Here is a 21,977-nt window from a genome sequence, read left to right on the forward strand (position 1 = left end):
TGAGCTAATCTTTTTTCAGAAAGAAGTTGAGATAGCAAAGGTATAGGATGGGACGAAGGACTCCATCCTTCCTGGGCTCCAGAAAGTGGCAGAATAGCTGATAAAACATACTTTTGATGCAGACACCCTCTCGATGGATCCCTTGCCCAAGAAAGCCAACTCTTCCTGACGGAATAAGGAGAGAGGGTCCTCAGTCAGCTGGTCGTAAGTGGGTAGGAAGGGTGGAGGAGTGGCGGAGTGTCCAGAGAGGGGATGGAGCAGCCCCTTTGGACTAGTTGTAACCCCGTCTGTCGGATGGATTCGACTGCCAGCGGAGCAGGTCACGGCTTGCTGCAATGTTGTCTTATGTATTATTGGAAGTTAAACTAAAAATTCAGAAAGATATCTATCGTGTTGGGGACTTCGAGGTATTTTTTGCCTCCATTAGCCAAATTACGGCTTTCCACCTAGACAGAAATACATTACCAATTAAATTTTAAGTGTTCTAAGAAGGATTATTCTACATTTAGGGCTATCTGGAAAGATCTCATGATCTAGATCCCAGGGGAGACGCAGACTGCGGAAGAATCAGACAAACAGGCTGAAGTAGAGACTAAAAGAATGTGATGAATGGATGCTTATCTTAATCTCCACCACTGACCATGGCTCGTGGCTGTACTCTGGAAACCTTGTTCTTTGCCGCAATGACACGCTAGACACAGACCTGCCATATGCAGATCAGTCTTGGTCCTGCTCCAATAGGAACGGTCCAGACACACCACCAGTCCAAGCCTCCTCCCGACAGGAGCATGAGCAACCACAGACCCATTTCAGCAGAATGAAGAGTGCTATGGGCTATTTTTACGTACCTGAAGAACAACTTACTGACATTTGGTAACAATTTTTCTAGTGGACACTCTGAGCACAGATTTCTCACCCTGTGGATATTCTCCAGGGCATCAGACGGGATTCATAAACCTTAAAGCAGGACTCCAGATCTCTAATCAAGTTCACAAAACAGGGCGAGTTGGTGAGGAATCTGCTGTTACTTAGAATATCCACCAGAAGGAGTATTATCATATGTAAGTAACTTGTTCTTCTGAGGGATACTTTTAACCGCCGATTCCTCACCATGTGAGTAGATACCAAAGAAGTATGTCTCCAGGTGGTGGGTCTGAGAACTGGCTCAGTCCCGAAAGTCCTGCAGGATCAAGCAATCAAATGCCCGTCTTGACTGTAGATGCAGCAGTGCTTCCTCAACAAATGCATCAAAGCCCACAGTCACCTGACAAATCTCAAGGATAGGCACGAGGCACTGTGGCTCTGATGGAAGGAACCGGTCAGCTTTCTGGAGGCTTCTGAGCCCGGGCGTAGCAGATGTTTCTGCATCAGGGCATGGTGTGCTTCTGCACTGCCTCGCCCTCCTTTCCCACGGAGATCCCACAAAGAGCAGATTATCCACTAATTGTCCTTTGGTGTGAACTATGTGACAGCTTAGCGCCCTTTCAAGGTCCAAACAAGGGAGCCTCTCTTCCTTCCTAAAGGGATGAGGTGGTGAAAGAATGCTGAAGGGCAATAGCCTGCCGGACATGAAAGAAGTGCGCACTTTCGGCAGAAAGGAAGCTCAGGTCCTCAACACCAACTTATCTGAGAAGAATGTGTACAAGATGCGCTAACAGAGAGCCTGCCGATGGTATGCCAATGATGAAGACAGTTTTCAATGTCATAAGTTAATCAATCAAAACTTTATTCAGCCACGTTCTGGCCATAAAAGTACGTTTCCCATAATAGAACACATACATTTTAAATGTAAAACTACACCACGGATATAATTAAAAGCACACTCAAAATACGTTGGTATTAAAAGAAACATATTCAGTTAGGCCCAAGTCCTTACTGTTAGCACACCAGATTTTTCCTCTTACGACTTGCCCCGATAAACTTGCAACCCCATAAAAAATAAGTGGAGAAGAAAGCATTTGTAAATAGATCAGCGCAGTATAAAAACCACAAAAAAACAAAGCGCAGCAGGTCTTGGTCAGAAACATTATCGCAGGCACACGGTTGCAGGGTACCTAACTTTGCAAGTTAGGTATCCAGCAACAGTTAGGGACCAGTGGATACATATAAATCTGAATCTAGATAAAAGAAAGCGATGATGCTGATTATTAACAAAAGACCAAAAGGGTTGATTTAAAATTCCAGGACTTATAATCACAAAATGTCTACATGTAGGTTTTTTAAATTCATTTACTTCCTATCCAGTTGTCTCCTCGTTAAAAATGGTGTTTTTATAGCGTTCACGTCTTCAGGGTGCAGCTTTCTTGGTTGATTAAATAGCTCTGGTTGCCCGAGGGCTGAAAGCGGCCGGGAGACCTATTTTAGCCAGGGAATGTCTGCAACTCTGTCTAACATCATGCAGTCCTCTAGAAAAATTAGGTTTAGGTTTGGCTTAGCTCTAGACCAAATTTTAAGCCACCAGATCAAGGGCGCTGCAGCAATATTGTCTGAAATGTGACCCTGCCTTAGTTCCTCATGTACCATAAAGGAAGGAATGCTAGAAGGAGAAGCTAAGAGTTTACGTAGGTGTCCGTTTTCAACCCCTTGAAGTTCATTGCATTCCTTGTGGCCCCAAACCACACTGCCATACACCGTCGGAGCGACACATTTATTATAGATCTGCAGCAGTGGTGGTGTGGGTTTACTCACTAATCTTCTAGCAAAATCCAGTGAGGCTCCAGCTGCTCTTGCCAAAATGTTTTCTTTAGAGCACGCTGTGCCACCCAGGAGCCATTTTCGTCAAATAGGTACATTGGTTAGCACACCACCTTTACATGGAAGGGGCTTTTTCCGTCTTTTTAGATTACAAAGTGACATTAAATGAGATTTAGTAAAAACCAACCTCAAGCTCAAGAGCTACCACAAACTAATAAAAGAATTAACTAAAGATTTCAAAGCGATCGGTGTCCTGGCAGTAAAACTGCATCATCTGCATATAAAAGTGCTGGAATTGATTTAGAACCTACTCTTGAGATGTCTAAACATGAGTTTGATAGCACTGCCCCCAGCTTATTTATGTAAAGTGTAAATAAAACCGGTGCAAGAATACACCCCTGCCTCACTCCTCTTTTTACATTCCAGGGTCAAGTTAGGGAGCCTTACTGAGGCAGTCAGGTTTAGGTGGGAACAGTGCAAGAAACATACTAAATTCCTATCCATCCCAATTTCAAGCAACATTTGCCATAGCTCAGATCTGTTTACCCTATCAAAAGCGGATGTTAAATCCATAAAAGCCAAAAACATACGCCCTTTTTTGGCTAGGGTATATTTGTTAGTGACCATGAGTAGGTTCATACATTGCTCCACTGTACCTCTGCCCTTGTGAAAACCACATTGTAAATCGGACAACACATCGTTTTCTTCCAGCCAAAAGCTTAAACGATCTAAAACTACTTTTCCCATTATTTTTGCTGCGGAGTCCAACAAGGAAATTGGACGATAACAGGCAGGATCGTCGCTAGCACCTTTTAAAACAAATTGGCAAAATCACCGCCGTTGACCATGAGCGGGGTTGACCTACCCTCGTGGCTGCGTTGAACCTCAGTTAGGATTTTCACCCATGTACCTGGGTCTGATTTATAGAGGTCAACGGGTATCCCATCGGGACCGGGGGCTTTCTGTGCAGACATACCCTCAATCGCTTTCTGCACCTCTTTTACATCAAACTTTAGAGCTTGTGGTACAGCACTCGGCACCCAAAAGGGGCTAGTTTGTTCTGTGTCAACCTCTGCATATATATGTTCAAAGTGACTTACCCACCGGTCGGCTGGAGTTACACACCCTGTTCTTGTTGTGTTGTTATCTTTAAAAAAGGAGCTATTTACTACCTTCCAGAATTTTGCACTATCCCCTTGTGCACTGGCCTGTGTTAATTCCTCCCATGTCTGATTCCTTAAAGCAGGCTTCCTTAATTTTAAAGCCATATCATATGCTTTCCTTCGACTTTTAATCAGCTTGGGATCTCTAGGAGGACTTTTTATTGCGACCATAAGGGCTTTGTGAGCTTTAGAGCAATTGGCATTAAACCACTTGACCTTTTCGGCGCCCTGATTCAAACTATATTTAATGCCTCGTCAACAACTGGCTTGGCGCATTTTTTCAAACTTGTGGGCTCCGTCCTCGTGACCTCCTTCCAAACTATTTTTGGTGTGATATTGGCATTTTTTCATTCTATTTTTTCCGGCGTCTTTGGCGGGCTCCCGTTGATTCTCGCCCTCGCGGCTGGTGTGCTGTTGTTGATCCGCTTACTGCGCAATGGCTGCACAATTTGTGTCACGTGACAGCCTGCCCGGCTGCTCCATCTTCGTAACCGGATGCTTGAATATTATGGAACTTAACCACTGGCAACCCTGAGCATAGCCTATGGATTGTCCTTCCGGTTTTCCTACTTTACTTGCGTGCAACCTGTTTTTCATTGCCTAGATTGTCCTTTCGAATGGGCTGGATTTGTGCTTGTCAAACTCGGTGTCTCCTGCCCCGGATTATGATCGACTAATGAGTCCCTTAGAGGCTCATGAGTTGGACTGTTCTGGTGTCAGGATTATGGCCTGTGGAGCGGCACATGGAGTCCTAGGGAATTGGGACATTGGAACGGCAGCGTATGACTTCTTCGCAAGAAGTTATCTTGAAGAACACGCCAGTTGTCCTCTGATTGTGCTAGAGGCCCCAGTTGTCAAGGAACATGTATGTTCGTTTACATTATTAGAATGGATGGCGGACACTTTTGCAAATCGTTCCAATGACTTCCTCTTGGAAACTGTCGCTATGTACTGTGCTTACACATTGATGGATTAACTTGGATGTCGTCCAATCTTCATTGCACAAACCACGCATTTTTTTGTGTGTTCCAACATCTGTGCTCGTTGAGCCTTTGCAAGATGTAATGACTTACCATTTTTCTTTTTTCCCATTCATTTTGTTTTTTATTTTAAACGATTTTTCTTCGAACTTTCACGCCCCTTTATTTTGATTTCCAATACAATCACTTGGTTCCGCTCTGTCGAACTTGAACTCTGCGTTCCTTTCTTGTATCCCTAAAAATTAGTGGTCCGAACAAGGGGGTTGTAGTGGAGGCAGCGTTTTCTGGGTTGTCTATACATTGGGAGCTCCGAGAGGATACGGAGGACGAATGGGACACTGATGCTAGTCGGATTGGGGTTCTAGATACGGAGGTGAGTTTTTGGTACACCGCAATTCACTGAGGTCCTGGTTTCCTGTGCATAGTTCTGTGCACCAGCAATATCCCTGCAACACCACTGCATGCTAATATAATTAATTGACCCCAGGTGGGCCTCTCTAGTGAACGAAAGTTCTCAAGGCATGCTGGACCTTATGGTTCCTTTGTAAATAATGTAACCCTCCAGTGGGTGTGCGCCGTGAAACATTCAAAAATTATTATTATTTGTAAGCCCTCCAGTGGGCCTCACAGTGATGTAGGCAGGTTAAAATGTAAAGGTTCTGCTGTGCTGATGCGAGACTCGAACCAGTTCAAGCCTCCGGTCCCACATTTCAGTAGTGGCGGTGCAATCCTCGCGGCGGGACAGCCGTTAAATATTCACCAAAAGTTTGTCCGAGGACGAAGATGCACTCACAAACAGAGGGTCTCAGAGTTTTTATTTCAGGGAAACCTGCTTGCTTCATAATAATATAATAATAATATTTGAATGTTTCACGGCGCACACCCACTGGAGGGTTACATTATTTACAAAGGCACCACAAGGTCTAGCATGCTTTGAGAACTTTTGCTCACTAGAGAGGCCCACCTGGGGGCAATTAATTATATTAGCATGCAGTGGAGAGTAAAGGGCTCGGTGTTGCCGGTTTCATTCAAGCCTGTGAACAAGGACTAAGGGAGTCTGAAACGCGTGGGGCAAGGAACTTTCACGATGAAGCAAGCAGGTTTCCCTGAAATAAAAACTCTGATGAGACCCTCTGTCTGTGAGTGCATCTTCGTCCTCGGACAATCCTTTGGTGACTATAGATATATATAGATATATATATATATATATATATATATGTATATACTGTGTGAGCTATGTGCGGTGGTGGAGGATCGGGTGGTGGGCAGAATTCGCTAGACATGTAATTGTTTTCCATTCCGCATGGTGCATTGTTAAATTGCAAAATCTCAGTGAGTAACCATGTACTGAATGTAACTATTATGATAACTAAAAAAGTTTTTTTTTTAAAAATCAAAAATCTGGGGAAGTCAGAAACTCCCAGTCCACCAGAGACCTTGTGCTTCAGCCACCTCACTTCCATAAGGAAAAAACTTATAACCGAACCTTCTCTGGAGCTGCACCAAGAATCTGGAACTCGCTGCCATCCTCTATCAGAAGAGTACCTTATTGGTCAATCTTTAAAAAGGAATCTAAAACCTTCCTAATGAGCAAATTCCTCCAATAATTCTCTTTCATCGAGCACACCGCTCTGCAGCATTGCTTTTGTTCTTCTCCAAAATGTCTTGTCTGCTTGGTTGCTCCTATCCTTTGTACTGATTAACCCTGGGCAGAAAACTACGCTACGCTCGCGGAGTGTGCATAGCGAGCACAACTACGTAGCGTAGCATAGCAGGCATTTTTGCTCGCTCGCGGTCCTCAACGTCAAGTTGGTGACTGCGAGCGAGCAAAATCAACATCCCGGCGAGACTTTTTGCTCGTTCGCGATCAGCAACATCAAGTTGCCGATCACGTGCGTGGAAAATAAACCTCCCGGCGAGATTCTCAACGCGGGGAGGTCAGGTTTCTCATTGCGAGATGAGAAAATACCAGTCTGCGTTGAGAAAGCTGCCACTTGAGTACAAATCTACTTGAGTGGACGAAAACGACCGCTTGCCCAGTGCATGATGCCGTTCGCAATGACTGCACAGTGCGGACAAGCATCCGGCACTGTGCAATCATTGCGAACAGCATTTCCCTACCGCACTACGCAGTTCGCGTAGCGCAAAGTGCACTTCACATAGCGTAGCGCGACTACGCTAACTACGCCCAGGGTTACTACTGATTTATTACTAATATGTAATTGCTGTTTCTCTCTGCATATTGCTGACATGTCTATGTCTAACTTGAATACAACGTGTTATCTTTGTAAAGTGCGCTGATACCCAAATGGGTCAGTATTGTGCTCTATAAAATCTTAAGTAAATAAATAGGTGAGCATTGAGATTGCAAAGTCATGGGATCCGGAGGGATGGGAGGTGTGAATATTAATGCCTATTTTACTGTAATGCTTCTAATTAATTTAACGGTTAATAAACTATTTACGCTCCTCACTTTTGATGCAAGAACTGAATAAGCGAGCAAATCTTATTCAATGTCTTTTTTTTTTTCTTTTTTTTCCCCAAAACCTTTATTCAGCAGATAACATCAGTACACAGCAGTTTGCCTACATCCACTTCGGGCCGGCAGCATATCATAATAGGCAGAGGAGTAGAAATTTACACAGCGGATTGCCAACAACCCAAAAGGGCCGGCCACGTATCAGTATATATGGGTTTTGCAGTTTAGTGGACCAAGGATGTGTTACCCCAAGAGTCAGAAATAACAACCACATAACACATTACCAACTAGCCTCCCGGTAAGAAAAAGTAGTCCGAGAGTGAAAATCTCATATCGAGCCAGAGAGTATCTGGGTCAGCAGACCTCAGTCTTGAATGCGGAAGCGTTACCATGCATATCTCAACAGTATAATCAACTCTTTATGTAGCCCCCCCGACACAGCAAATTCGCAGCAGGCCGCGCGATGTCCCCAAATATCCCAGTACCCATTAAGCCGCTGCAGGCGACCGGGCACTAGGAGCCCGTGAGAGCAGTGTGTGGTCTCGTCAGCCTAGGATGCCAGAAAGAGTCCCCAGTCTCCTCAACCAGCAGCCAGTTCCCAGGGGCTCCCAAGATCGACCACTCCCCCTCTGCACATTATTGAGTCTCCTATCTAATCGGAGAGGAGGGGACCGCCTCGTCAGGCAGCAGTGGGTTCTGCAGTAAGTACGTCTTCAGGGGGTCCCAGATGTCCCGAGGTCGGGAGCCAGGCGGCAAGAGGTCAGAGTATAGGGCAAGCTGATCCTGCCAAAGGATCATCGTTTCTAGCCAATCTTTGAATTTAGGTGCCCTCCCCCTGCCCCATCTACAGGCCACCCTCCATTTGGCAAGGAGGAAGCACATCGAGGCGAATTTCCGATGCAGCATTGGGAGCTTTTCCGTATACCCCAATATGCCCATCAGTGGGGTCGGCGGGAGCGAGGTATCTAACATTTTCCCTACTGCCTCAAAGACCTGTTCCCAATATTGCTGAAGGGCTGGGCAACTCCAGGCCAAGTGCAGCATATCAGCACCATCCGTTCGACATCGAGCACATCTAGCGTCCTCCCGCAGCCCAAATCTGTACAGCCTAGCAGGGGTGTAATAGTATAGTTGCAGGAATTTGAAATGCGTGATGCGCAACCTGCCCCTAGCAGACACCTTCTCCGTTTGTGTACAGCAGTAGAGCCATTCCCGATCCGTGATATCCTGTCCTAGTTCACTAGCCCATTTAGGTCGAGCAGGGTTATGTGAGGAGCCAAGTTCGACATATACAGACCAGTATAGAGTGGACACCAAGTGGGACGCAGTTTTCGCTCCCAGCAGAGCATGTAGCTGGGGGAGCACCGACGGTTCCTGCGGGTAGTGTGGCGTACAGGCCCGTATCCCCTCTCGCAGACGGGCATAAATGAATGTCTCCATCACAGTCGGGGGGGGGGGCTCAGCACACAGCTGCTGAAGGGTAGCGAACCTCCCGTCTCTGTATATATCTCCCCAAGTATAGATCCCCCGTAATCGCTGGAATCGTTTAAAAATACCTTCCTGCAGGAGGGTCAGCTGGGGATGAAACGTCAGTGGCAGGCGGGGGGAGTAAATCATTGGGGCTTGCAATTTGCGCGCAATCCAATTCCATGCTCGCACCGTGCAGTCTACAGTTGTGGGGTCTCGCTCACGCCGCATTGACTGATGTAAGAGTGTCCCCTCCAGCGGGACGGGCTCCACCAGCCAGTGCTCCATAGCCACATGGGCCGTGTATTTCGGGCCATTAAACCAGTAGTGCGCATAATGCGCTTGTGCACAAATGTAATATAATTCAAAGTTAGGGGGCTCAAGCCCCCCCATCGCGTAGGGACTGGCCAGCGTCTCCAAGCTAATCCGTGGCTGTTTGCCGTCCCATATAAGGCGTAGGAGCTCCGTCCGCAATGTGGAGAAGAAGGTTCGGCCCGGGTGATAGGGGATGTTCAGGAAATAGTAGAGAAACTTAGGCAACACAGTCATCTTAATCAGGGAAATCCTGTCAGCGATGGACAATGACATAGCTATCCACCTCGTTATTGAATCGCGTAGTGCATCAATGGCGCGGCCATAATTATCGTGGATCAGCTCCTCCCGATCCATGGTGACATTCACCCCCAGGTACCGAACAGAAGAGTCGCGCCATTCCAAGGGGAAATCAACCGTAAAGGGGACAGCAGCCGGAGTGAGAGGCAGGATCTGAGATTTCGCCCAGTTAATGTGTATACCAGAAAGGACTCCAAATCGCACGAATTCTCGTAGGAGCGGATTGAGGTTATGCTGCGGGTCTTTTACATACAGGGTGACGTCGTCCGCATATAGTGAAATCAGAATGGGACGCAAGAGGCATCTCAGGGCCTTTTCCTGATGGTGTTGGCGCACCCTGGCCGCCTGTGGCTCCATCGCGCCAGGGCAAACAGCAGAGGCGACAATGGGCACCCCTGTCTAGCGCCCCGCGACAGCGATATCGCCCTAGACGTGTGACCGTTGATCTGCACACGGGCCGTTGGGTCAGTATAAAGCAGTTTAATCAAGGCGGAGAAGCCAACCGGAAACCCCATACAGCGAAGCACTGCGTGCAGGTAGTCCCATTCCAACGAGTCGAATGCCTTGGTGGCATCTAAAAAGATAGCCGCCAGCGGCAGTTGTGGGGCTACCTGTTGAACGATCGAGAAAAGGGTACGCAGGTTGTGGGACGTGGATCGCCCGGGAATAAATCCCGCCTGATCAGGCAGTATTAGTTTATCCATCAGGAGGTTCAGCCGATTAGCTATCATTTTAGTGAGAATTTTACTATCCACATTAATGAGGGACAATGGCCGGTAAGAGTCACATTTGTTAGCCTGCTTTCCTGGTTTCAGAATGGACATAAGGGCCTCTCTCATTGTGGGCGGCAGTGCCCGTGTCTCCTGTGCCTCTGCATACACCTCCCGCAGAATGGGGGCCAGCTGGTCAATGAATAATTTGTAAAAGTCACTCGGCAGCCCATCCGGCCCAGGCGCCTTACCAGATCGCAACTGGAGAATCGCCTCTCTAAGTTCCTCATTCGTAAAGGGGACACATAGGAACTCTCTCGGATTGTCCTCTAGGTATCCCAGCGTGATGTCCCCAAAAAACTGCGGGAAATCCACCGTATTGGTCCCCTTTGAGCGGTAAAGCTCTGCATAGAAGTCAGTGAAGGTCTGCAGTATCCGATCACTATCTTTCTGGCAAGTACCTTCTCCGTCCTCCACCTCTAGTATGTAGTTAGCATATCAAGGCTGTCTGATGTCCTGCGCCAAGGCTTTTCCGGGCCTCCCCTCCTCTCTGTATCGCCGCGCCTGGGCGTATTTCCCTCTAAACTTCACCTCTCTGTCCGCCGTGTCTGTGTACTCATTCAATAGCTCCCTCATCTTGGCCCTGCCCTCTCCATTTCCCCTCCGCCAAATATCCGCTTCGAGATCTTGGAGTGCCTCCTCCAGCAGGTGTAGCCTTCTGTGGATGTCTCGCAGCACTCCAAAGCTTTTGGCCATGCATACCCCTCGTATGGTGACTTTAAACGCTTCCCATAGTGTGCCCACATGGTCAACCGACCCCCTATTCCGTTCGAAGAAGTCTGTAATTGCCTCCCCAGTTCGACTCTAAATACCTCATCAAGCAGCGCCTCCGGGGCAAGTCTCCAGCATCTGGGACTATTAGTCAAAGTCGGGACGTCAACCTCCAGGCATACCGGGGCATGGTCAGACAGGGTTCGAGCCAGGTGAACTACACTCCGTACCCAGGAGCACATTCCCCTGTACCCAAGCCAGTAGTCCAGTCTCGACCAAGACTCATGTATCGTCGAATGAAATGTCCCTTCCCGCTTCCCTGAATGTCTGTCTCCACAAATCCACCAGCCCGCCGTCCTCCAACAGTCCCCTTAATGCATCCTGGCTTCTCGTGTAGTGATGGGGCATATGTGAAGAGCGGTCCACTACCGGGTCGCAGACTGTGTTAAAGTCTCCCGCCCAGAGTGAGTGAGTGGCCCCTACTGCAAGTATCTGCCCCCAAAGTACATTTAAGGTGTCCGGAATGTCGATGTTGGGACCATAATAGCTGATAATAACCACTGACTGTGCGCCCAGGGCTCCCCCAATCATGCAGAACCTACCCTCCCCATCGCTCCTCGTACCAGCGCATCTAAAGGGGGACCCTCCCTTAACCAAAATGGCCGTGCCTCATGCGTATGAGGAGTAAGCAGAAAATATCCTATCAGAAGCCCATCTGCTACCAAAGGTGGGGGAACATCTGGGGTCAGTGTGAGTTTCCTGTAATGCCACTATGCTGATGTCGTGTCGGTCGAGGTAAGAACCTTACGTTCCATGATAAAAGTTTGTCTATTCCGTCGATCTCCCTCCATGGTCGTGTAGCAGTGTCCAGGAGGAGTGTTCATGTTAACACAGTGCATGGTGCGCCAGTCCCCAGAGTTGTGGAGTATGTTGTCGTATTAGCTGCTGTAATGCAGTGTAGCAACACTTCTAAAGTGTATCCAATTCTATCTTTACCATGTCCCACTCTCATTTCTCCGTGAAGCTCTCCCGCATCCCTCCCTTCCCTCTTCCCCTCCCACATCGGAGTCCCAATTGCGCCGGCATCCCAAAACCCTCCCTCCTAAACCCCCTTCCATAACATTATTCCAAAAAAATAAAATGCAAACAAAATAAGAGCCGTTCAGTCGCAAGACCTTTCCTAGCCCTTAACCTTTGGGTGCAGGGGACCTCCGTCAGTGGGGCGCTAGTGTGCCTCTTAAGCCCTCGTGTCCCACCGTACAGTAGAACTCTCTGCTCCCTCCCCAGTGAGGCTGGTATGGAGGAGGGTTAGAGTCGAGGGTGCCCGTCCCAATGAAGCAGACCCCTTCGAGCCCAGTGCAGGCCAACAGTCAGGCTAATTTGACATAAACTTGAACAGCGCAGCCTATGCTGCTCCATGGGGCCCCCCAGTTCAACATCTTAAAAGGACTACCCAAACATCATGCAAGGTACTCATGTGTCGACGGTAGCTCAAGCACAGGACATCTTCCGTTCAGGCAGTTGTCTGGCAGCCCAGAGCATCTCTCCGGCATCCGCCAGACCGTGTAGCGACAGTCCTGCCCCAAGGTGCCACGGGGGTGTCTTTTCTCCTAGCGCCGTTGTAGCGCGTAGTTGTGAAACACTGTATCTGTTCTAATCCATCAACGATGTTGGTGCACGTCATTCAATCCTCAGCCATGGGTGAGTGCGATCCCGAACGTACAGCATTATTTCCGTGTGCCGGAGACTGCCGTCTCAAGATCTTGAGGAAGTCCTCCGCCTGCTGTGGGTTGGTACAGATGATTGTGCGATCACGGTGTCGTATCCGCAGTTTGGCTGGGTACAACGGAGCATACTCGACGTTCGCCTGGCGCAGTTTGTTTCACCGATAAGTATTTCCGTCGAGCTTCTTGGACCGCCAGGGTAAAATCTGGATAGATGGAGAACGGATTTCCGTCGTACTGTAGTTTTGGAATATCCCTCGCTCTGCGCAGAGCCACGTCTCGGTCCCTATAATTAAGCAGTCTTGCCACTATGGGTCTCATCGGTGCACCAGCCGGAGGTCGCGGGCCCTACGCCCTGTGTGCCCTCTCAACTATCAAATGCGCCGAGAAGGAGTCCGCTCCCAGCGAGTGAGTAGTCTCTCCACGTAGTCTTCCATCCTCCCTGTGGCCGTGGATTCCGGTATTCCCATCAGGCGTATGTTATTTCGTCGACTGCGTGCCTCCAAGTCTTCGCTTTTAGCTGCAATCACCTTCAGTAGTTTATCCATTTGAGCCATTTGTTGAGCCATTTCTGTGGAGCTGTCCTCAGTGGCAGAGATTCTCTTTTCCGCCTCTTTGATCTGCTCGTCGTGCTTGTCCACCTTCAGCACCAGAAAATCCAACCGGGTGTTCATAGTGTCCATTTTCCCCGAGAGGGCATTTAGGCTCTGCTGCATTGCGATAAGCATGGTTTTTAGTTCATCACTTGGGGCGGCCTCAGGAGGGGTCAGCGGCCCAGGGGCAGACTCGCCAGCATCTTCAGTAACAGGGCGTGTAGTCGATTTCTTCTGGTCAAAAGGGAGTTTGGACTGACGTGCCTCCGCCTTTCCCATGATGACAGTCTCTCGGGCTGCCTGCGCAGTAGTGGGCCTCAGTCCTCGTCCGCTCAGCTAAGCCTCCGTGCCGGCCCTTCAGAGCTCTGTCTCCCGGTGCCAGCCGCTCGCCGCTGTTCCTGTCGTCTATGTGAGCTGCGTCCCCGCGATATGTTCTTACTTAGGAGAGGTTCTGGTTCTGTTGCTGTGATGTTTCCTCCTCTGCATTCAGGGGGGTGCGGATATGTCACATAGCGCCAGCATCCGCTGATAAGTGCTTCGCCTATCTTCCCCCACCAATGCGGTGCCACCTGGTGGTCAGTCAGCGTTCCTGTTAAGTCCAAGGGGGGCCTCCTCTCATGCAACAAATCTACCTTTTCCATCATATAGATCTAGGCCCAGCAGCGCATCTCGGGCTCGCAAGGCATCCATCGTGCCGGGTCCGCTACGCCCACTATTCCCCTACTATGCTCGCTGTGCTGGGACGTAGTTTTGGGGTTCTTGAGGTTTACACTTTGCACGCCTAGGCACTTGGGTTTGCCGGTATTGTAATCAGGGGGTACAGATGTGCAGTATCACCCCACCACGCACTGTTAAATTCTCCCCGGTACCTTCCAAGTCTGTGTCTTGTTGCCCGATGGCCAGGCAACGCAGTCTCTGCGTCCTGCTTGGGTCCCGAAAGTTAATCAGGGCGGGCACGCTCTGATCGCAGCAGTCTCTACTCACGATTCTCTGCTCGGGGCAATCCGCGCTTCGTCGCCCTTCCAGGCCAGCTCCGTCATATGCCTGACCCAGGCCATGCATCCAAGAAACTCTTTCTCTCTCACTTGCCGGATGCGCGTTCTCCGGTGCTCCGAGCAGCCGCGATGAGCTCCGTCACATTAGGGTGCCATTAACGGAGGCTCGCCACTCTCAGGGCGCTCACCAGCATTGCTCCGCCATTCGCCCATAGTCACCTGTCCGTTTCGTCGGCGGGCGCTTCGTCCGTGAGCGGCGCAGCATCCACAGTTCAGCGGCAGGCCTAAAGCCGCATGGCCGCACCGGCTCTCAAGTTGTCTCCGCAGCCGCAGTGTTCGTCCGTCGGAGAGGTACGCTGCTCTTCCAAGACGGGTCCGGGCTCAATATCTCCTCCGTAAATTGACACAGCGCTACCAAACTTTCAGCGAGTCTTCCTTAGCCCGAGGAGTCCACTTTGCCATGCAGTGCACTCGTGGGCGAGGGGTCTTTACACGGATTATTGTCAGATATCGGGGTCGGGCGTCCAGAGCCTCACATCAGTGCGGCCATCTTGGGTCGGCGCCACCTAGCGCCCCCCAATTTCTGTTCTTGCTTGGGTTATTGCTACATAGGGAAACGTGGAGTGGGTACTGTGAGGCCTTTTCTTTGGTGCTAGGTTGTAGCCGGTGTTGTTACTGTTTACAATTAGTGTCTCAAGGACAACAATATTACTGCACCACAAAAGTTACTCCATTTAGGCACTTGACTGCAGGGGTAGCACAGATTTCACAACACAACCCACAGACACACAATCAACACACAAATCCACAGATAAAGGATGCTTCACATTGGATTTTCCAACACAGTGACACCGGATTTGTCACATTACACGCTCCCACACAAAATGACTCAAACCAACGAGTTCTCCACACTGTACTCTTCCACAAACCATACAGCCACCAGGCATATCAGCCTCACCCACCTAACACACCACAAAGGGAGAAGCTCCCGCACAAAACAACTCAAACCAACGAGTCTTCCACACTGTACTCTTCCACAACACATACAGCCACCAGACATATCAGCCTCCCCCACCAACACACCACAGAGGGAGAAGCTCCCGCACAAAACAACTCAAACCAACGAGTCCTCCACACTGTACTCTTCCACAACACATACAGCCACCAGACATATCAGCCTCCCCCACCAAACACACCACAGAGGGAGAAGCTCCCGCACAAAACAACTCAAACCAACGAGTCCTCCACACTGTACTCTTCCGCAACACATACAGCCACCAGACATATCAGCCTCCCCCACCTAACACACCACAGAGGGAGGAGCTCCCGCACAAAACAACTCAAACCAACGAGTCCTCCACACTGTACTCTTCCACAACACATACAGCCACCAGATATATCAGCCTCCCCCACCAAACACTCCACAGAGGGAGGAGCTTCCACCAGCGCTTTCGGAGTACACATAATGCAAAAACAAATGATCTGTCCATACCATATTTATGCACACAGCACAGATAACAGACATGGAAGACACACACCGCACAACTGAGAAAGGATTCCACCCAGACCAGACTCTTTAACACAATGCAATCCACTGATTTAGGATGAAACACTGGGCCTTAGGAGACACGGTCTTGCACAATACAACAATTAGCACAAGATCCCTAGCAGACAATCTCTCATTCAACAGAAACACAGAAGAAAGTCCACTTCCTCTACTGACACCAACAAAACAAAGTAGTAAAGCAATAAGGAACTTACCTTGGAGAAGGAGTTTACACTAACACCACTGTCTGCGCTAATCTGGGACTTTTTCTCTTCAGTCTCCCCCAAACCAAAGAAACTTTTTACAGCATCAGAACCTGCAGGAGAAGTGAGCAAGACATCAAGTTACACAAAGAGAGACAGAGCTCGGTGCTTAGACTGCGACTGTTCTAGGAAAGTTTCTACAAGCTGTGGCAATGGTAGAATCATCCACTCTAATCCATGAACATGCATGCAACCATTGCCAAATGTCATCTGAACTCTGAGCCACTTTCCTCAGCAAAGACTGACACCATATGTAAATTAGCAGAAGCTTCCACTATTTAAGTGACATGCTCCTTGAACTGGTGAGAATTCTGTGAAATTTACTTTACTCAAAGCCTTCCTTCCTTATAGATTCAACCGTTTGGCATTCTGCAACATATCGAGAACTTGCATTCCATCTTCAGGCCTTTGCAGAAAGGTGGGCTTCCTTTACAAAGCCTCCAGGATCAACGCTCAGTCATCCAACATCACAAGTCATCTCATTCTTGCAACCAATGGAACCCGTTAACACCAACTTCCACGCAGGCACGTACCAGTCGTAAACAATCTCCTCAAACTCACCATATTATATGCTCTCAGATCAATTAGTCAAGCAGCAGCACAGATTTCACTCTTGCAAAGCAATATGGTGCCCAGATACACGTTCCACACGGGTTTTACATTCATCATCGCACCACATACTGCTGAACCCATTCCTCTCGCTTGGTTCTCAAGTAGACTTCACATACCCTATTGCAGTAAACAGCAGCCGAATCATACATTCTCCATGTTGTAAATATTCTCATCACCAAAGCCTGAGTTGTTAGGCAGCCTGAAAAACATCCTCCTGAATGCATGTCACAAGCCATTCCTGTCCGTGATACCTTTCAACAAACACTACAGGTGCAGACACATGCATTATATCCTCCAGATGAACACACAACTCTTGCCACTAAAATTCAATCCTGCATACTGTCCACCCAATGTTAGGTGACCTCTCTCTGACAACAGCTTATCTAAAGATCACCAAACCCAGCATACTATCAAAGAAGACACCAATGACCCCCAACTCTGTCTCCTGCCACACCCAGAGCCAGTCAATGTATCCCAGGATACCCGTAGGGTGACAGTCTGCGCTATACAAATCTCCTTTCCATTCCATTACTTCCTCAGTTTGCAGACTGTTACATGATCCTACACCCACATACTGCTGCACCCCAACTGTTAGTAAAACCACAGCCACGTCGCCCACCTAAATCCATATTCATAACATTAAACGCGACATTCAACAACACCACACTCCAACAATGGCCAAATCAAGCAACCAATACACAGCAGTTTCTTCTTGAACTGTGACATTGCAGCCTTTAGTAGCTAGGATTCCTTGACAATACCACAGCCAACCAGCCTTCTGCATTCACAAAACCCCTACCATGCTGCCCAGCAACCTGCTTCCTGATGCCCATCACCACCTCAGTACCACACCCATAGCCATATGGACATGCGTCTGGAGGCCCAAGTACAAAAACAGGTGAACAAGGGAACCAAAACAAAACAGCCATCTGCAGATGATCCAGAGGAGTGAGGCTATGGCGGTCAATGACCGCAGCAGTGTGAGCTACGTCCTCACAGTCACTGGCCAGTAGCTGCACTAACAGGCATTTCCGCTGGTAGTCTGGGGACAGTAAATGCAGCTGGAGCCATTCCTCCATTAGTCAGTGGACAGCCATTGATAGAAAACAGTGAATCTAGCTCTTTGCAGTCAGACCATACAGCCAGAAGTAAGACTGGAAAAAGCTTCCATAAATACAAGAGCAGCAGAAGCTCCTCGGCACTCTTCTCTTGAACAACGAAGCCCCACACACACACCCACGCACAATATGTTCACGAAGTCCACACTCTGCCCTCAGACCGGAGGACCTATCACAAGCCCAGTGCTAGTCCTGGGTGGAATGAGCAGGGGTGTGACAATGTGAGAGTAGAAAGAGAGAGCTGGGGAGCGGAAGACATGCACCGTCCCAAAACGGGAGTGTTAGAGGCTACATACTTAACACACTGCTACAGACACTACCTCGGGAGGACAAGAGAGAATGACCCAAAGACACATCATATCCATATCTGCCAACCTCTGCCAGGGCTCTAAGAGATCATCTGTTTCTAAGCCAGTGGGTGCGAGTTTCGCTGCACACCTGTATCAATGCTTCCCTTTCCTAATCTTTCTCTTAGGTGTTGACCAGAGTTCCCCATGGCTAGTGAGCATTCCAGTTTCCTAGTCAGTGTGTCACTCCAGCTGCCTTCCAGTGACAGAACCCGCACTCTGCCTCCCTCTAACAAATCTTTACGATCACCAGTGCAGGTCTGTTGATGGACTAAGTGCATCACTTCGGATTCTGTCTGTTAGGGATTGTGTCAGGATATGTCTAGTCACTTGGGGTATTTGCTGGCTGGCAGCATCAACTTTAATGTGCATTACAGACCACATAATCCAGTGAAAAGTGTAGAAAATACTGGTGGGGAGGTGGACCTTGGGCACAGCATTACGCAATCACTACATACAGTCCAAAGTCTTGCAAAGATAGAACTTTCAGTGAGAAGTCCTGCACAGCCAGAACATTCAGTGAAAAGTCTTGCACAGCCTAAACTTTCAGTGAGAAGTCTTGCACAGCCTAAACTTCCAATGAGAAGTCTTGCACAACCTGAACTTCCAATAAAAAGTCTTGCACAGCCAGAGCTTCCAATGAGAAGTCTTGCACAGCCAGAGCTTCCAATGAGAAGTCTTGCACAGCCAGAACTTCCAATGAGAAGTCTTGCACAGCCAGAACTTCCAATGAGAAGTCTTGCACAGCCAGAACTTCCAATGAGAAGTCTTGCACAGCCAGAACTTCCAATGAGAATTCTTTCACAGCCAGAACTTCCAATGAGAAGTCTTTCACAGCCAGAACTTCCAATGAGAAGTCTTTCACAGCCAGAACTTCCAATGAGAAGTCTTTCACAGCCAGAACTTCCAATGAGAAGTCTTGCACAGCCAGAACTTCCAATGAGAAGTCTTGCACAGCCAGAACTTCCAATGAGAAGTCTTGCACAGCCAGAACTTCCAATGAGAAGTCTTGCACAGCCAGAACGTTCAGCGAGACGTCTTGCACAGCCAGAACGTTCAGCGAGACGTCTTGCACAGCCAGAACGTTCAGCGAGACGTCTTGCACAGCCAGAACGTTCAGCGAGACGTCTTGCACAGCCAGAACGTTCAGCGAGACGTCTTGCACAGCCAGAACGTTCAGCGAGACGTCTTGCACAGCCAGAACGTTCAGCGAGACGTCTTGCACAGCCAGAACGTTCAGCGAGACGTCTTGCACAGCCAGAACGTTCAGCGAGACGTCTTGCACAGCCAGAACGTTCAGCGAGACGTCTTGCACAGCCAGAACGTTCAGCGAGACGTCTTGCACAGCCAGAACGTTCAGCGAGACGTCTTGCACAGCCAGAACGTTCAGCGAGACGTCTTGCACAGCCAGAACGTTCAGCGAGACGTCTTGCACAGCCAGAACGTTCAGCGAGACGTCTTAAACAGCAAGAACTTTCAATGAGAAGTCTTGCACAGCCAGAACTTTCAATGAGAAGTCTTGCACAGCCAGAACATTCAGTGAGAAGTCTTGCACAGCCAGAACTTTCAGTGAGAAGTCTTGCACAGCCAGAACTTTCAGTGAGAAGTCTTGCACAGCCAGAACTTTCAGTGAGAAGTCTTGCACAGCCAGAACTTTCAGTGAGAAGTCTTGCACAGCCAGAACTTTCAGTGAGAAGTCTTGCACAGCCTGAACTTTCACTGAGAAGTCTTGCACAGCCAGAACTTTCAGTGAGAAGTCTTGCACAGCCAGAACTTTCAGTGAGAAGTTTTGCACAGCCAGAACGTTCAGCGAGGCGTCTTGCACAGCCAGAACTTTCACTGAGAAGTCTTGCACAGCCAGAACTTTCACTGAGAAGTCTTGCACAGCCAGAACTTTCACTGAGAAGTCTGGCACAGCCAGAACTTTCAATGCGAAGTCTTACACAGCTAGAACTTTCAGTGAGAAGTCTTGCACAGCCTGAACTTCCAATAAAAAGTCTTGCACAGCCAGAGCTTCCAATAAAAAGTCTTGCACAGCCAGAACTTCCAATGAGAAGTCTTGCACAGCCAGAACTTCCAATGAGAAGTCTTGCACAGCCTGAACTTCCAATGAGAAGTCTTGCACAGCCAGAACTTTCAGCGAGAAGTCTTACACAGCCAGAACGTTCAGCAAGATGTCTTGCTGAGCCAGAACGTTCAGCGAGACGTCTTGCACAGCCAGAACATTCAGCGAGACGTCTTGCACAGCAAGAACTTTCAATGAGAAGTCTTGCACAGCCTGAACTTTTAGTGAGAAGTCTTGCACAGCCAGAACTTTCAATGAGAAGTCTTGCACAGCCAGAACTTTCAGCGAGAAGTCTTACACAGCCATAACGTTCAGCAAAACGTCTTGTTGAGCCAGAACGTTCAGCGAGACGTCTTGCACAGCCAGAACATTCAGCGAGACGTCTTGCACAGCAAGAACTTTCAATGAGACGTCTTAAACAGCAAGAACTTTCAATGAGAAGTCTTGCACAGCCAGAACTTTCAGTGAGAAGTCTTGCACAGCCTGAACTTTCACTGAGAAGTCTTGCACAGCCAGAAGTTTCAGTGAGAAGTCTTGCATAGCCAGAACTTTCACTGAGAAGTATTGCACAGCCAGAATTTTCAATAAAAAGTCTTGCACAGCCAGAACTTTCAATAAAAAGTCTTGCACAGCCAGAACTTTCAATGAGAAGTCTTGCACAGCCAGAACTTTCAGTGAGAAGTCTTGCACAGCCTGAACTTTCACTGAGAAGTCTTGCACAGCCAGAAGTTTCAGTGAGAAGTCTTACACAGCAAGAACTTTCAATAACTGTGTCACATAAAGCAGCTTTTTAAAGTGTTGCCCTAGTTTTGATGGCGACTGCCACTACCGTTAAAGCAGATGATCTGCCAGGCTCTACAACTGGTGTTGATGCCGGCAAGGGAAGAGTGGCAGCTGGTATTCTGCAGGCATCCCAACTACTACTGCAGGCAAGCAACTGGATAGGGAAGCTGCCATAGTGGCACAGCAGGCGGCATAGAAGGGCTGCTACAGCAGGTGCCACAGTGATTAGAACAGGCCATGCCTCAATATTACATATCACCACCACAGGTCCTGCTCTGTACACTGCAGCAACAGATGCACCATTCATAACTCCGGTCCTGTGTCACTATTCCAAATCTTCGCAAATGTTCCCTTATGGCTATAGCACATGGTTCCCTAGTTAACACTATGCAGTCTCAAATTTCCATTTTAATCCTCACACTGCTCTAGCTACCGCAGGCGCCCCGCCACCCCTGTGGCAATGTGTAGCCCACTGGCCCCAGTAGACGCAGCACCTACTAATGGCTACTGCATGCTGTCCCAGTGGCTACTACAGGTGCCCCTATAGTCTTGGTCATCACCACACTGGCTGGAAATGTCCAATTTCAATCTATTCTTTGCTGTAGGACCTTTAGGGCAATGCCCTAAATACACCCCAGGGCTTCCCAGGTTGGCAGTTATGGGAAGGTTTGGGTTTCCAAAGTTTCCTTACTCTGTTTTTCCAAAGCTTTTTGCTTTTTCATTTCCTGGTGCGTGTTCCACAACTCTACCCAAGATGCATTGCAAGCAGGAGAGAAAGACAGGGAGAGAGTCAGAGCTAGTAGGAAGGGCGAAAATGGAGAAGAAAGACATGGCAGTCGGAGAGGGTTATGAAGGGCTATGGAGGCTCAGACAGCAGGAGAGGATTCAGCATTTCCTGACAGAGTAGAGGTCCGAAAAAGGCCAAAAGGGCCTACATCATCCAAACCCACTGCAAAGGAGAAACGTTGCCCAAGGTTACTGGTGTGCATGAAAAGCCTGTCCCCTCCTTCCAATCTCTCACACGCGTGGTTTACCTTTGCCTCTGTTTACCATCT

At 48.6% G+C, this 21,977-nt stretch overlaps 1 protein-coding gene across 23 annotated transcripts in view; it reads right to left on the reverse strand.

The window, feature by feature from the left end:
- Positions 1-21,977, reverse strand: part of MADD (MAP kinase activating death domain) — a 987,832-nt gene that overhangs the window by 519,428 nt on the left and 446,427 nt on the right. For 13 of the 23 annotated variants that reach the window (XM_085646575.1, XM_085646573.1, XM_085646571.1 and 10 more), the window contains one exon: positions 15,950-16,050. In XM_085646575.1, the coding sequence (XP_085502701.1) occupies positions 15,950-16,050 (101 nt within the window). Of the gene's footprint in view, positions 1-15,949; positions 16,051-21,613; positions 21,668-21,977 lie in introns of all 23 variants that reach the window. The other 10 variants (XM_085646564.1, XM_085646561.1, XM_085646565.1 and 7 more) reach the window with 1 other exon arrangement.

This window comes from Triturus cristatus, chromosome 3_1 (genome assembly GCF_964204655.1).
Source record: "Triturus cristatus chromosome 3_1, aTriCri1.1, whole genome shotgun sequence".
Lineage (NCBI taxonomy): Eukaryota > Metazoa > Chordata > Amphibia > Caudata > Salamandridae > Triturus > Triturus cristatus.